The sequence below is a fragment of the Genypterus blacodes genome, unplaced genomic scaffold (genome assembly GCF_046128005.1).
Source record: "Genypterus blacodes isolate CSIRO-AG114 ecotype Tasmania unplaced genomic scaffold, CSIRO-AGI_Gbla_v1 ptg000067l_1, whole genome shotgun sequence".
Taxonomy (NCBI): domain Eukaryota; kingdom Metazoa; phylum Chordata; class Actinopteri; order Ophidiiformes; family Ophidiidae; genus Genypterus; species Genypterus blacodes.
Window position 1 is genome coordinate 4,305,021 of NW_027466879.1, and position 15,679 is coordinate 4,320,699.

General features: G+C 46.1%; 2 protein-coding genes across 3 annotated transcripts; one reads left to right on the forward strand and one right to left on the reverse strand.

Annotated features, from left to right (window-relative positions):
• The first annotated feature begins 3,161 nt into the window (after positions 1-3,161).
• On the forward strand, positions 3,162-9,486 carry grtp1a (growth hormone regulated TBC protein 1a). Of its 2 annotated transcripts, none has more exons than XM_076155635.1 (9): positions 3,162-3,187; positions 4,160-4,306; positions 5,771-5,922; positions 6,009-6,167; positions 6,337-6,461; positions 7,665-7,761; positions 8,150-8,322; positions 8,580-8,765; positions 8,857-9,486. In XM_076155635.1, the coding sequence occupies exons 1-9, from the start codon at positions 3,177-3,179 to the stop codon at positions 8,947-8,949; spliced, it is 1,143 nt and encodes a 380-aa protein (XP_076011750.1). In that variant the 5' UTR covers positions 3,162-3,176; the 3' UTR covers positions 8,950-9,486. The 2 variants fall into 2 exon arrangements, with proteins under 2 accessions (XP_076011750.1, XP_076011751.1); XM_076155636.1 differs by lacking the exon at positions 3,162-3,187 and adding an exon at positions 3,635-4,035.
• Positions 9,487-9,745: 259 nt separating this feature from the next.
• lamp1a (lysosomal associated membrane protein 1a) lies at positions 9,746-15,679 on the reverse strand. Its single transcript, XM_076155633.1, has 9 exons — positions 15,290-15,679; positions 12,841-12,947; positions 12,532-12,754; positions 12,282-12,443; positions 11,974-12,182; positions 11,778-11,903; positions 11,623-11,683; positions 11,379-11,546; positions 9,746-11,004 (listed from the first exon to the last, which is right to left on the reverse strand). The coding sequence occupies exons 1-9, from the start codon at positions 15,342-15,344 to the stop codon at positions 10,865-10,867; spliced, it is 1,251 nt and encodes a 416-aa protein (XP_076011748.1). The 5' UTR covers positions 15,345-15,679; the 3' UTR covers positions 9,746-10,864.

The following is a 15,679-nucleotide window of genomic DNA, read 5'->3' on the forward strand; positions in this document are numbered from 1 at the left end:
AATTCAGCTCCTTGACTTGAAGAAACTGAGCCAGGGTAAGACTGGTGAGACCAGCAGATACAAAGGACATCAAATAGAGGACTCTGCAACACGGTGCCTTACCTCATTCAAACTCCTTCAGGCCAAATTTACAAGGTCCACACCCAAAACACCCATCAGCCAACAAAGAGAGGTCGGAAGTCTGCCCTCCCAGAGAGGTTTGGCAGGTAATGTAAACCACAACCAGGAAAGGGAACAAGAAACAAACAAAAGGAAACAATACTGGGCTAAAAAAGAGCCAGGACAGAGGAGAGCAGGCAGCGTGAAGGATATTTTGGCCAGGTTTGCAGTGGCAGAACAGAAGGAAACAGGTGGAAATATACAGAAGCAACCAGTGAAACCAAGACTCATTGGAAGAGGGCTCCTCCTGTCCTCCTTGATGGAGAGATTTGAGACCACGGCTACTGTACATAAGGGAGGTGACCTGAAAAGTTCAGATGAAAGGCGTCCCGGAGGAGTCAAGGTGAACAGTAATGTGAAACAGATGGTAGCTTGTCATGAAAGAGGACAGGCAGCGGATCAACCTGTACACAAAGAAAGACAAGAGAAGCAACTGAAAAAGCCATCTGCTAAACAAGAGTTCAGTGGAATTCAAACTACAGAGCAACCAGATCAGTCAATGGACATTTCAACAAAAGGAAACTCAAACATGAGGCTATTAAATCATTCGACGACAAAGCAAATAAGGGGCCGGCCTTCAGATCAAAAGATTAAAGGCCATTGTTCGTTACAACACTCAAAATGTCAACCTAATAATGACGATAAGGGTCGGAGTTCGGAGGAAATTAAGACTGCAGTTGAGGAAACTCAGAGAGACACTGATAGTTTAAAATTTGGACATCTACAACTGCTCTGTTCTACTTCCGTCATAGGGTGGTCACTGCCAGAGCCGCGTAGGGCTTTTATCCAGGTAGAGAAACCCATGAACTGGCATGTGGCAACTGTCCTGCCTTCCTTTTCAGTGTGGTCTTTGGCTTGTATTGATTCCTCCCCAAAGGAATATTTTAAGAAGCCCAATTGTGAGTCCTTAGAAAGCTCACAGTTGGACAAGATACCTCACTCAATGGAAGAAGCTCGTGGTAGGGCTGTGCAATTCTCTCACGTGGACTCCACCACAAGTGAGCCTTGTAATAGACTTCCTGAATGGAATTGTGCAAGCCAAAACCCCACAGAGAGCAGAGCAGAGGAAGAGCAAGAACCACCAAAAGATCCGACCAATCAAGGGAGGCAGCCAAAGTACCTCATCCCAAGAGTATATCAATGTGAAGATCAACCAAGAGCTGATCAGACAGCACCAAGCCCAGACACTAGGACCCCTGTGGACAAGATGCTACCCTACCCCTCTGATACGTCCATGATTGATTTTACGATGGGAAATTTTCAAGAGGATCACTCCCACCTTGATAACCCCCAAAATAGCAATACAAATCATCATTCGGTAACACAGAAGAAAGCGGACGAAAGTAAACCACAGGATAAAGATGAGGACAAAAAGGAAGGACAGTACAGTACAGTAAAACCTGAGGACAATGATACAAATGCGCCACGGAGTCTGAGAATTTCTGATGTCATCATCAATGAGGCAACATTTAAAGACAGCAACACCCCTGCTGTAGCACTACCCAATCAGATTCTACCTCAGACAGACAACCAAAGTGAGAGGCCCAAGTACACAACAATAAACTACGGCGATCCTTCAGCCAAACACACATATAAACCCAAAATCATACGTTTTACTGACACGTTTACCTTCTGAATCAGGATCAGCGTCGATTTGACTTGTACACTTCCTTACGTAAAAATATTGAAGTAACACGTCAACAATGACTGTTGTACGGTTTTGAAATTGTTCCTCACTGTGTCAACACTGCAGGTCGCCCACAGGCAGGTTGTGCCAAGGACAGGAAGTGAACAAAAATGAAGACTGTACAGCAGAGGAGCAGTTTATAATCAAAAGGCAATTCATGTGAGGGGTGTATTGGCATTTTTATCTATATCAACTACATTTCTATTGATGGTTACACATAGGTTTCCCTTCAAAGGAATGCTAACTAATAACTGCACAAGCAAACCTGTTGTACTGTTCAACATGTCTTTAACAGTCCACATAATAAAGGTTTCTATTTCAATGATTAAAGGTGGTATATTATCTGAAAATACTTAATATTTAACAATAAATGCAACTTAATTTATTCATGATGGGCAGTGTGCTTCACTGTTTTCAGCAAACTCTAACACCAGCAATGAGTAAATTCAATTTTAAGATGATCTTGTCGCCTACATTGCTGATGGGATCCTGAACAGTGCACACACAGGATTATTAGTGGAATGGTACAAAAACAATTGGCCCGGATCAGATGAATGGTTGCATGCACCAGTGCCGAACATGTCGGCGGCTGGAAGATCATCCAATTTAGAGATCCCACCCCGTCTGCCGGCAGGATCAAAGGTCCAGTATTACATGGCTGAAATATGAGTCTGCATCTGAATTTACTCTGCTATTTTCACTTGGGGATAAGAGATGTAGGCCAACATGATCCATCATCTGTCCATCCTCAGGCTTATCCTGAAAAGCATGATGGGAATGAGTATGGTATGGTGTCTTTATTGCCTGTCTATGTGTGCATTGAGGTCAAACTTGATTTAATCTTATTTTGAGTAATATCATTTAAGTAGGGTTACACAAGCCTCTCTGCAAATGTGTCAGGGTTAAGCAACATGAGAAACACAGCAAAGCAAACTAGAATGGGACATTTCTCACTTTAAGGTTGTTGTTGTTGTGTCAACATCAGCTCAGACTGTGTTTACGCAATTTTATTTGGAAGTAAGTTTCTTTTGTTTGATAAAGTTCAAAGTGCGAGTAGGTGTTCAGGGTATCAAATAATGTGAAGCAAAATCATTTACCTGCTTATATATTAACACAAGCAGCCATAAGGGGGACGATGTTTGGACACTACAATGAGGATTATTGATGAATGTTAAAATGTACAAATAAAGAAGCGACTGTCACTTTAAGGATAATCTCAGTGCTGTTTACGTCTACCTGTGTGACGTGGCTGCGCACGCGCCAAAAAGGGCGTGGATCCTGGTAATTTTTGTTGCCTTCAGGTGTTAGCAGAAATAATGCAAATGTACAAATGCAGTATAGGTGAGTCTGTAAATCGATTATAATATTACATACTATGTAATACAAACCAATGTTAAGGTACATCGTGTTGGTAAATGAAAAATCACACTTGCTATAGATAGAGCAATGTTATGTTATGGAATCGTGTTAATTGGAATTTCTTAATAACAACAATAAATAATAATATTACTACTATTTTAGGCGCATCTCTCAAAATGAATTAAGTTCAGAAATGTAAGAAATGTCTTTTTACATAATAAATAGTGTAGTTCTTTCCTAAATCAAATATATTTTAATGTTTTCCTGATGTTTTTAATCATTGTCCCACGTACGTGATGCACGTTATTTCCTTTTTATATGACTCAAAAAAACACCAACATTCATTTTGTTACACCTACACGTTCCAACAAAAGCACCTAAACGCGTCACAAGTCACAGAGGAGTCTGAGGCAGGAAATTACGTGATGCACATGAAAGCAGCATTAGATGTGATTGTCGCGTTGTCCCGGGCCAACGTCAGTCACGGGGTCCAGGCTCTGGAGTCTTCCTCACCGTATCCAGAGAGGAAGATGGACCCGAGCAAACGCTGAAGCTTTGAAGTGTGTCCGCGTGCGTGCGCGTGTGTTTGGTTAGTTGTTGTTTCCGGGACTGCCCGTCGTCGTTAGTTGTTGTAGTTTGCTAACAGAGCGGAGTCAGTGACAGGTGCATGTCGGCTTTGATAACTCCGCTCAAACTCCGTTCTCGTGGATGGAGCGTCGGCGGATAAAGAGAACACAAATCAAACTACTCCTTCATTTTTCGGAGGGAAACTTAACAACTGCTTTTCCATACTTCTTCTGAACGACATCCGAGTCTCAATCCATTTGGAGGTAGCGTGTAATCCTGTTTTCCTCGTGGATTCCCAAACATAGAGATGGTTAAAAGTTAACCAAACACCGCCTCAGTTTAACAAGTGACTCTGGGTGAATGTTTGCGGTTTGGTTTATGTTGAAGAGAAACAAGAAGGGGCACGCATGGTGAGGCCATAGCGCGGATTTGGGGGATAATTACTGAGGACGAGGAGCAAGAGATGGAGAAGAACAACAAAGCGACCAACGGGAGCCGCTCCGTCGCCGGCAGAGCGAAAGACAGAATAGACAGGTAACAAACAACAAACATTAACATTAATATTTAACTGCATTTACTTTGGGGGGAAAGCCCGATATTGTGGGCTCATTAAAGAAAGAGTAACCTTTGAAAAACAGCATTAACAACTATCTAACTCTGTAGAGCCCCCTAGTGGTCACGGGAGGAATGTTTCGTAGCTACCTTGATAACCTCCGCGTGTTATTACGGCATAAAGGTGAAAGTTAAATGCCTTGGTCATAAAACGTTAATCATAAATGTGCAGTTAGCATGTATGTATGCATTCATGTATGTATTTATGTTTGTTTCGACATCAGCTGCAGTCTGCAGATTAAAATGCTGTTTTCTGTGAGGAAGTCTCCACACTGTAAACTCTAATATTATGTAGCCTTGTGTGTGTGTGTGTTTTGGCAACAAGGCCGTTCCCTCAGCAGCGTACCATTAACATAATCATCCCCTTTATTACCACCCACTGTTCACACCTCCACACAGGCTCCTTCCCGGACTGTGTTTAGTGTTCTCTTCCCTCAAAGTGTGTTATGCTGGAACATGTTTGTACACCAGAGTTATGTGAACTACCTCAACCTAGTCACCTTCAATCACAGCCTTGATGTTGTTGGCTCTCGTTTCCCCTGGAGAAGGCCTTCCTCCCTCCTGCCCCACCTCTTAGAAGTTTCTAACTTTTCTTACCGACCCTCCTGTAACATCCTCCCTCTGATAATTCGCCCCCCATTGACCTCTGACCCCAGCCTCATAAAGTAACCTTAACATTATATAACTGTTATCTGATAGGATGCAGGGTGCCAGGTTGGTTCCATTCATGTGTCCCGTAATGGTACAGGTGATTACATCATTCTGGCATACAAAGTTGTTCCAATGTAATGCAAATAAAACAAATAAACTTTATGTAAATTAAATGAAAAGCTCTCTATGCAAACGTCAGACCCCTAAACAAGATTTTGGCAAGATTGGAGGAATGGTGCTACATAGACACACACACACACGCTCTCCAATTATATTAGAATATAATCAAATTTAAGATAAAGGTAAGATGCACCGCCACTATCCTGACCTGCAAGGATCCTCAGGTACGCATTTAACTGAAAGAGTTAAGCTGCAAGAAGATTAGAGTTACATAAGCACCTTTAAGGCGGCGCCGGGTGGAACCATCCAGTTCTCCTCCTGAAACCAGATGGTAAACGCCGAAACGGATGCAGACGATTCATGAAACACAGCAGATTACGACCTTGGTGCTGACAATATCTACAGTAAATGCTCTGAATACCTCCCACTGATGGAAACATGACTCATGAATAACCTTCCTCATACACTGTGACAGCATGTGATGTATGAGAGATTAGATGTTTATGCTGCTACTCAGAATAAGATTAGAGGGAAATGCAGTCTCGTTGAGCTCTGAATTTAATGTCTGATGATTAAAAACTTTATTCTAATGTTGGCTGGGATTCCTGACTCCAGCGTGGATCCGTACGGCTTTGAGCGCTCGGACGACTTTGACTACGAGTCGTATGAGGAGCTGATGTCCGAGTATCTGGCTGTGCTCACCAGACGAGCCATCAAGTGGTCCAAGTATCTGAAGGGCGGAGCCGGAGTGCAGAGGAATGTCAAGTGTGAGTGTGGAGCCCAAGCCCACAAAGTCTGATTCATATGAAATAGAAGTGTTGAACTAAACCTAAACGCTGCCTGTCGTCTCCAGTGAAGCGTTACGTACGGAAGGGGATTCCTAATGAGCACCGCGCTCTGATCTGGATGGTAGCCAGCGGGGCCCAGGAGCAGATGGAGAAGTACCCGGGCCACTACCAGTCCATGCTCCAAGCCCAGCACGACGGCAAACTGCTGGAAACCATCTGCACAGGTCAGGCCCGCTAACTCCACACGACCTCTGACCTCTCTCACTCCTTAAATGAACCTGCTGGAGGCTCTGATGCTCGTGTACACACACACACACACACTCACACTCACTCTAACACACTCACGCACACAAAGTACATAACATGAGTACTTGTGTGCTCTCTGTCTCTCAGACCTGAACAGAACATTCCCAGACAATGTCCACTTTCGCAAGACGTCCAATCCGTGCATGCAGAAAGCTCTTCACAATGTGCTGCTCGCCTACGGCCACCACAACCCCGCCGTGGGCTACTGTCAGGTAATACTGGGCTAGGAGAGAGAGACGCTTTCAAAATGCAGTTTCAGAAAAGGGAAGAACACAGTGAGGTGTTTGCTGTTCCCTGTCAGGTGTCCACACACACACACGCGCGCACACACACAGGCTTGTGTTTACTGATGCGGTCAGGTGTGTTTGTTATGTGTCACTGATCACTCACACTGTTTAGAGTCCCATCACTGCCATTGTATTAGTGTTTGTGTTTACAGTATCCATGTTGCCCCAGCTGCTGAGAAACTCATGTTCATCATCGCTGTGTTTTTGAAGAAATCTTTAAATCATTTCTTTTAAACGGAGGAAACTGCATTTAGTGAAGTTTTTACTTTGACGGACACGCCCTTGCACGATTCGGCCTCTAAGATGACTTCAGTCGTTGCTGCATTTAGAGTTCATTTACAGAAGTACTATTATTCTTATCATTGAAATTCAAAGTTGTTTCTGGCAGTGGTGGATAAGCAGAGCGAGAGACAGGAAGTTGCATCCTTATCACTGAGCCACAGGATCCTCCTTTACCCGATGATGACACACAGCGCAGGCCGTGAGAACAACCTGTGGTGTTCCTCTGCAGTCTGTGGTCAGATGTCAGAATCAAGAACGGCAAACAATTAGAATAAAGAATTGATAGAAATAATATTAATATAAGCAAAGAAAGTGGTAATAAAACAAGAAACATACTGTGAAAATGTCACAAACTGCACAGGATGAGTAAAAACACAAAAACAGGAAGTGATTACGAAAAATAAGTTATTATAAATTATAATAAATGATCCATCTGTAATCCTTGTGAGCTCAATCAGCTGTGTTGATTCTCAGCTTGAACACACAGACTGACTGAAGGCAAACAGCAGAACATTTAAACTGGTATCACTTTGATAAGTGTGTCAGCCTCAGTCGTGTCCAAGAAAAAGCCCTCAGGGGAAAAACAAATCCTGACCTTAGGAAAGGGGAAGTTGCTTCACCTTAACAAAGCAGCTAGATTTGCAATGCAAAGCAGGCAGCAGGAGTCTGGATGCTTTGCTGCGTAGCTCCAGTTCAGGTGAACACACACACGGCCCGTCTCGCCTCACTGTCATGTCCAGTTGGCTCCTGAGGCTTCATTGTCTGTGCTGCGTGTGTGTGTGTGTGTGTGATGCGTTTGCTGGCACAGCGCTAGTGTGCAACTGAGCACGTCTCTTCTGTCTCCAGGGGATGAACTTCATAGCCGGGTATCTGCTCATCATCGCCAAAGATGAAGAGAAATCCTTCTGGCTGATGGAGGCGTTATTCAGCAGAATATTACCAGGTGTGTGTGTGTGTGTGTGTGTGTATTTACACACTACTATACCACCCCTGAGCGCCCCCCTGAGCACTGTGTGTATGTGCGTGTGTGTGCATTCTGCTTGTGCCCTCTTGTCTGTGCTAACAAATAAAGCTTTAGGTCACGTGACCTTGATCTGTGTGTAAGCCTCAAACCTGCAGCCTTTCATTCCTCACACACTCCTTTGTTCGCTCACTGTGTGTGTGTGTGTGTGTGTGTGTGTGTGTGTGTGTGTGTGTGTGTGTGTGTGTGTGTGTGTGTGTGTGTGTGTGTGTGTGTGTGTGTGTGTGTGTGTGTGTGTGTGTGTGTGTGTGTGTGTGTGTGTGTGGGGGATGCACGCACATGCTGATTAATGTGTGTGTGTGGCTCTCAGACTACTACACTCCAGACATGCTGGGCCTGAAGACGGACCAGGAGGTTTTAGGGGAGCTGGTGAAAGCCAAAGTGCCCAGCGTGTGGCAGACCATGATGGAGCATGACGTCATGTGGACCCTGGTGGTCTCCAGGTGGTTCATCTGCCTCTACATAGACATCCTGCCCACAGAGGTGAGTGTGTCCACAGCAGCCAATGGGACTCTTTCTCGTTTCTCATGAGCTCCTCTGCTCTCCTGGATCGAACCCATACATGTGTGTGTTTGTGTTACTTTTGACATTGTCTTTGCACTTTGCATGTAGTTTAAAAATTGTGTGTGTCTGCATTTTGATCTGCAGCTCTCCCCTCCTGCACCGGTGTGTATGATCCAGTTGGCCGTTTGCTTTGGTGTGATTTGTTTAGATTTCTCTGCATGTGTGTTTCTCTGCAGACCGTCCTGCGTATTTGGGACTGCCTGTTCTACGAGGGCTCTAAGATCCTGTTCCGTGTCGCACTGACTCTCATCCACCACCACCAGGCCCTGATCCAGGAGGCCAAGTCGCTGCCCGACGTCTGCCAGGCCTTCAAGCAGATCACCCGGGGACCGTTTGTGGAGGAATGCCACACATTCATGGAGGTCGGTCAGAGGAATCCAGTCCTTTTGTTAGCAGGAGGAAATATCAGTTTGTCTGTTTCATCTCATAATCCGTGTTCCTCTCCTTTCCTAGAAAATCTTCAACGAACCAGGAAGTCTCTCCATGGCAACCTTAACTAAGCTGCGGGTAACATGTCGAGATCGCCTGGTGGCCGAGCGCTCCTGACCCCAGACCGACCCATGTGACGCTCAGTACACATTCCTCTGGGCTCACCACCCGCCACACACACACACACACACACACACACACACCTAACGCACCTTTTGTACCGCTGACTGATTTTGCCACGGTGACGACCACATCTAGGTTTAGTCTTAAGCTGAGTCGCTACAGCCCAGGTGTAAATATACGAGCTTATCTGTGTGCTGTACGGGCTGAAGTATGATTCCATTTCAAATTCACACCTCCGCTACTAAATCTCCTTCCTGTGTTAAAATGCAGATTATGCACTTTATTGCCGCGCGTCACCGGAGAGGAGCGGCTCGGCAGCCCACACTCCGATAGAAGCATCATGTAACGCACATCGGGATTCAACCTCGACGCTGTAAACTCCACTCTGCTGTACTTGCTGGGAGAATGAAATGTGAACTATGCCCATAAGATGACATTCCTTTAAACATTTCAGAATCTTGATGTTTTGGTTTCCCTGTTTGACTTTGATCGAAGCGATCCAAGTGCAAATAAAAATGGGGCTGCTCGTTTTCTACTAACTGTCACCGGTTTGTTCTGCTTTCAATGTAGAGATCCTTTAAACTGTGGAAGCGCTCGTATCCGTCCCCGTATTCTGTTGCCCCCCTGGACTAAAAATAACTTGACAATGATCCCAGCAGAGGAATCTATGAAACATAACCCTGATCAAGCAGCCACGTGATCTGGGATCTGACACAGAAACGACGCTCTAAAAGTCTAAGCTTCATAAATGATTACCAGAAATCACAAAAGTAGAGATGACTGTTCAAACTTTCGAGGTTTCTTATCGACTTTTATTGACTTTCAATAAGATGCATGATAGAAAACGAGATCAAACCACTTTCTATAAAAATAAAAGTTCAAATCACTACAATTCATATGAACATTTAAAGGGGCGGCCGGGGGGAGGAAGCAGGAGTTAGCAGAGCCTGTGAGGGAAGGTAACACCCTTATGCAGCTGTTAGCTCATCCTGGTAAAGAAGTCTTAGTAATGCAGAGTCACATCTACGCATCCAAAGCAGCAGCAACTCGCTAAAACACGCTGATGTAGGGATAATGGAGCGCGGGCGACACAAAGCTGCATCAGACACCGGAGGCTGCAGTTGTTCAGCTGTTTGCAGGGTAATGACACTCTGAGCTTTCCCTTTTCATTCAGTCTGGTGGTCGTAAAGCCAAGAAACCCAGTGTGCATGCTATAGGAGAGGAGAGGCCAGACGCTGCTGCTTCCAGGGATTAAAGGGTCCAAAGCTCAACATTGTAAAGTTTTATGGACAAACATGTCAGACTGAAACACTGGAATCCAAATTTTAAAAGCCACTAATCTTTCTGATCTTAATTTAACTCGGCCAAACTCTTAAGCTTTGTCTCAAAAAAAAACATTGAAGCCTTTAAAAAAATATCTTTCCTCTGCAGTTTTGCCTGCACATTTGACTTCCAAACTAAAATGACGCACAATGAACAGCAGGTTTCTTTGATTCCAGTGGGGGAGGACAAACACAAACCCAGTCTCATCTCATCTAAGCCACGCGTCGGTTTAGTCGCATGTTACAGCAATGCAGAAAAAGCGAAGATAACCAGCTCCAAAAATAGAATGGAACGGAAACAGTACAGGGGCGTTTAAGGTCAAAGTGTCTCTGTCCCGCATGAGAAGAGACGACACGAGACACGAGTCCCCGTCAGGACTCGCTGAGATGCAGACCTACAGTGGAGTTAGTGTGTAAGCAGGCATGCGGCTCGTCTTCATCACCCACAGAAACAGGTAGATAGAAACATGCACACAGAGCAACAACTGCATCCATTCACTCATATTTTCTCACACACACACATATACACACACACACACACCAGTTAATCTCTCCCATCAGTCAGCCAGTCGGGGTTAATTGTCCTTTCAGATGGTCTGGTATCCGGCATGACTCCTCTTCCTGCCTATTAGGTACGCGATGAGGACGATCAGCACCAGGCCGGCCAGAGCTGCGCCGACTATAATGGGGATGAGCATCTGGTCCTGATCCATCTGACACTCCTCCGCTGCAGAGAGGGAAGAGAGAGAGAGAGAAGGTGTTATTGTGATTATATTTGGGTCCATTAAAGGGTTAATGTCCATCTACGGTGTAGCGGTTTAGCCCGAAAGGTCAGGAAGAACCACAGAAAGGTGAAATGCCACAAAAAAGGATGACTTGATACATTTGAGAACAAGCCAACACCTGTTAATCGTATGGATCCTGGATTAACTCTAGAAATTCAGCAATAATTCTACTATTCTCATCTTTTTAGGGCTTAAGTTTCACTGCTCACAGCATAAACAGACATCATTGAGAGACCATTTCCCCTGACGTCAGGACAGCACAGATCAAACGGCCGCTGTTCAGATCAGAGAAAGATGGAAGAAGGTGCAGTCTAACCTGTCGCAAACTGGGAGGTAGTGACTCCAAAGGGCTGGACCTGCAGTTTGAAGGTGTTGAGAGAGAAGTCGGGGCTCACTACCAGCATCTGCTCTGCGTTACACATGTAGGAGCGACCCAGTGAACTCCGCAGGAAGTCCAGATTGTTGTTAGTGACCGAAAAAGGATCTGAGGAGAGAAACGGGACAGATTACACACAGACTAAAGCGAGTCGGAGCGGACAGAGAGTCGCCCGATGACGTACCTGTCATGCCAGGCCAGTTAGCGGTAAGACTTATGCCGCTCAGGTGGTACTTGGTGGAGTTCTGCGGACAGAGAGAGAGAGAGAGAGAGAGAGCGGTGAGGAGAGACGTGTCCACGCAGAGAAACAAACACACACAAGAAGAATGGTGGCGTTACCAGAGTGAAGGTGAAGTTGAGCACGGTGTTCCTCTCCTGCATCAGCACCAAGGTGGCCCTGCTGTCTGTACAGGTTCCAGATGTATTCGTCAGGCCGGGGTCCAGGTTCACTATCTCACGTACCGTCTGCCAAAGGCGTCAAAGATCAATCTGGGCTCAGAGCAGTGATTTTGATGTTACGGCAAAGAATCTCTACCTTATTTTGGGAAACGGAGAAGACGGAGATGTTAAACTGCAGTCCCATCTGAGCCAGGAGACAGTTGGTGCCGTTGGTGTTGTTCACAGAGTACCAGCCCTGGTTGGGTTGCACTGCAGCTGTCGGGACTGGAGGAGGAGGAGGAGGGGCGGCTGTGGTGGTGCTAGGTGGCGCTGTGGTGCTGGCCTGATCTGCCATACACACGCTTTCTGCGATGTAGAAAAGATGGGTTGCGTTATCGTGAACTCACAACCAAGCACGGTATATAAACACACACACACACACACACACACTAATCACAGTCGTACCAGTGGAGCTCAGATCATCTCCAGGCATGTACGCCTCCATCCTCATATCAGAGAAGGTGACGGTCGCTCCGCCGACGTCAAACGTGGCGACGCTCAGACAGCGGTACGTTGTGTTGACCTTCGCCGAGATCCCAACCGAAATGGACACGACAGAGACCACACCTAGAGTAAACGAGCACAGATGAAGTCAGGAAAGCATCAAACCCACAGAATACGAGTCCATGTGTGTAAAGTCTGTGCTGGTTCTCACCGGAGCTGTTGGCCCCTGGGAAGACGGAGGCGTCGCTGAGGTTGTACTGCAGCGTCAGGTTGGCGACGCTGTACAGGCTTCCGTTAGTGGAGAAGCTCATCCCTAATGTGTGGCCGGGCCCAAACACGGCCACCAGCCACAGCAGCCCGCCGCCGCCGTCGCCGCACGAGCTGCTGCCTGCGTCGACCTCGGCTGAGTCGGGCAGAGGCACCTGCACCGTTTCCTGAGGGGGAGACCGGAGAGGAAGAAGGGTTGATATGGAGATACAGCACTCGTGAGGAACAATGCATGTCGTGTGACTGTACATACCACGCTGGTGGAGGTGTTGTATGTGATGGAGAATGATGCAGAGAATTCAGCTTTGATGCAGGTGGAGTTCCCCTCCCTCACCTCCAGAGTCACAGCATGAGTGCAGCCTGTGAAGGAGGAGACGTTTCATGAGGATGGCGTCACTTTTCAACATGACAAACATAAACTGGAATGAGCAGTTCACATAGATCACCACCGGGGGGCGCGGTTTGCCACAATTAAATAAACCATGGCCACGCACTTATTTTCTCACCATAACATATTAGGAGTATATCACCCAGAATTCCTCCTCCACACCACTGCGGCGGGTGTGTGTGTGTGTGTGTGTGGCTGTCTGTAAAAAATATTTTACAAGATTGGCCAAGACAGGAATCAACCCTCACACTGATTTCTGTCCACTGTTTGCCACAATATTGCTCTTATTTGTGTGTTTTGGAATCAGGACTGGGATCCAGACAGTAAAACTTTCACAGCTGACTGACCCACTGCTTCCTGTGACTTCCTTTCATCTTGAGGCCATCTTGTTTCCAGGAACCACTCACACACTTAGCTTTCTCTCCCATTAACACCTCTCCATTAATGTAAAGAGAGCCGGGCTTCACTTGTGTGTGTGCGTGTGTGTGTGTGTGTCTAATGCTCCATCTGTCAGGCAGTAGCTCAGTGGGTAGAGCTTCCGCTTGGGAACCGGAGGGTCACCGGTTTGAGCCCCTGCCGAGGTGCCCCTTAGCAAGGCACCGAACCCTCAATTGCTCCCCCCTCTGCGAAGGGTGGTGATGTAATGTAATGTAAGTCGCTTTGGATAAAAGCGTCTGCCAAATGCTCGTAATGTAATGTGTTTACACAACGTTGCAATCTCACGATGAGGTAAATGCAGGGAGGTGTGTGTGTACACAAAGTTTGGCTTTAGACAATTTTGTCTATAGAAAAACACCTCACACAGACTGTTATGGGGAAAGTGTGTGTGTAGAGATCTGCAGTAATACTATAATAATACACCAAGACTGAGAGAGTGACAGTCATTACACTTCTAATCAGGGAGTCAAGTCTACAGTTTCAACAGCTTTACTTTTGGTTGAATTTGCATTTTAATTTGCCTCCATTGAAAAGTTGAAAAATCTAATTCTGGCTTGGGATTCTTGGGAAGAGTTTTTGGGAAGAGTTTTCGCCCGAACAAATTTACGAACACAATCGACAAATGGAGCCTCAGCACCTCAACACAGCCACCTGTGTGTGTGTCTGTCTGTGTGTGTGTGTGTGTCAAGGCTACAAATCGCAACCGTTAGAAAAGATCTCTGCGCTCTGATGGAGCCAAACAACCACATGATCACAGTCCCTCTTCTGGAGACGCATCAGGTAAGCTTGGTTAGATGTTTATAATATTTATGAGTCTATAAACATTATCAACAAACTCTTTCATAACATTTACAGAACAGCAAGTGAGTTATCGTATCGTTAATCGAGTCGGTTGCTTTCTCACTGCAAACACACCGGTCTCGGCCTGGTTGATTTGGTTCTTGTCAGGTGGTTAGGTTGGCGTGTTTGACTATTGATTACATTTCGGTCCACAGATTGTAGCTTTAACGTTCCACTATAACCATGGCAACACTGGCAGCTACACATGTGCAGGGGGGGGGGGATTACGCTTTTTGCAGACTTTTGCAACTTGTTTTCCTGTGTCAGCGCTGTGTGTGTGTGTGTTTGGGTGTTTGCCTGTGTGTGCGGCAGCGCTATGTGTGTATGCGTGTGTGTGTGGGTGTGTGGCCGCCTGCACAAGCTTCTGCGGTCACATGAAGCTCTCGAATGCGACAACATAACGCCTCTGCAAACACTGCACAACGGAATAGAATTGACCAGAATAGAATAGAATATTACAGAATAGAATAGAGCAGAATAGAACCGACGGCTTCAGCTCAGCTCTGTTTTGACGCGCCTTGTTATGAACAGCTGACCTTAGGGTTTTGTAATACCCTGTTTGGCCTGGTGGGGGTGCTATATCCGCATTTGTTTGACAGGCAGTCTGTTCCGTAAATGCAACATCACTGTCTGTTTATTGCTCAAACTTGGCGGTTTTGCTAGCTATTGCTAACATGATACCTTTACGCTCAGTTCCGGTCTAAAAGCGGGCGCCGCTGCGTCAATAATTAATGCAAACATGTTGTATTCACTCATTCATCTTTACTAGGCATGAATAAATACAATTTTCGCTACTCTGGTGGTTCAACAAAGCGCTTCTCTTCACCACAGCGAAATACGAACCACTGATAAACACGTAGATACATAAACACGCACCCACATTTACACAATAACAGTCACTACGCGATAGACAGTCATAATGCAGAATATTTATAAAAACATCACACTGTTCATAACACATTCGAATAGGTTTCGTGGCGTCGTTCGGACCAAAGGTAGCGGTAGGACAACTGCGCGCAGACCGACAAACACTCACCTAAAACCGCGAACCAGGCGATGATGAGCGCCGTGAGAGCGTGGGAGCCTTTCATCCTCCGGCTCAGATCAGACACAGTCACTGACAAGAGTTCAGTTCGTGGAGACAAGAAGCCCGGTGCAGGTGGATCGACTCCCGGTCCCGTCTGTCCAAAAGCGAAGCGTCACTGAGCACAGACGGCTTCCTGTTTCCCTGTTGTTGTTGTTGGTGGTGGTGTTGTTTGTGTTTATCTACGGTTAGGAGATGGAGGCAAAGACTATAGTTCTGTATTTCTCCCCGGTTGTGTCGTGAATAACGGCGTCAGATCGCTTTCACAGCCACAGTGAGTGAGCTAAGAGCCATGTCCCGTCATGTGAACTGGGAGCGTTTGGAGTCACGTGAGTTCCCCCC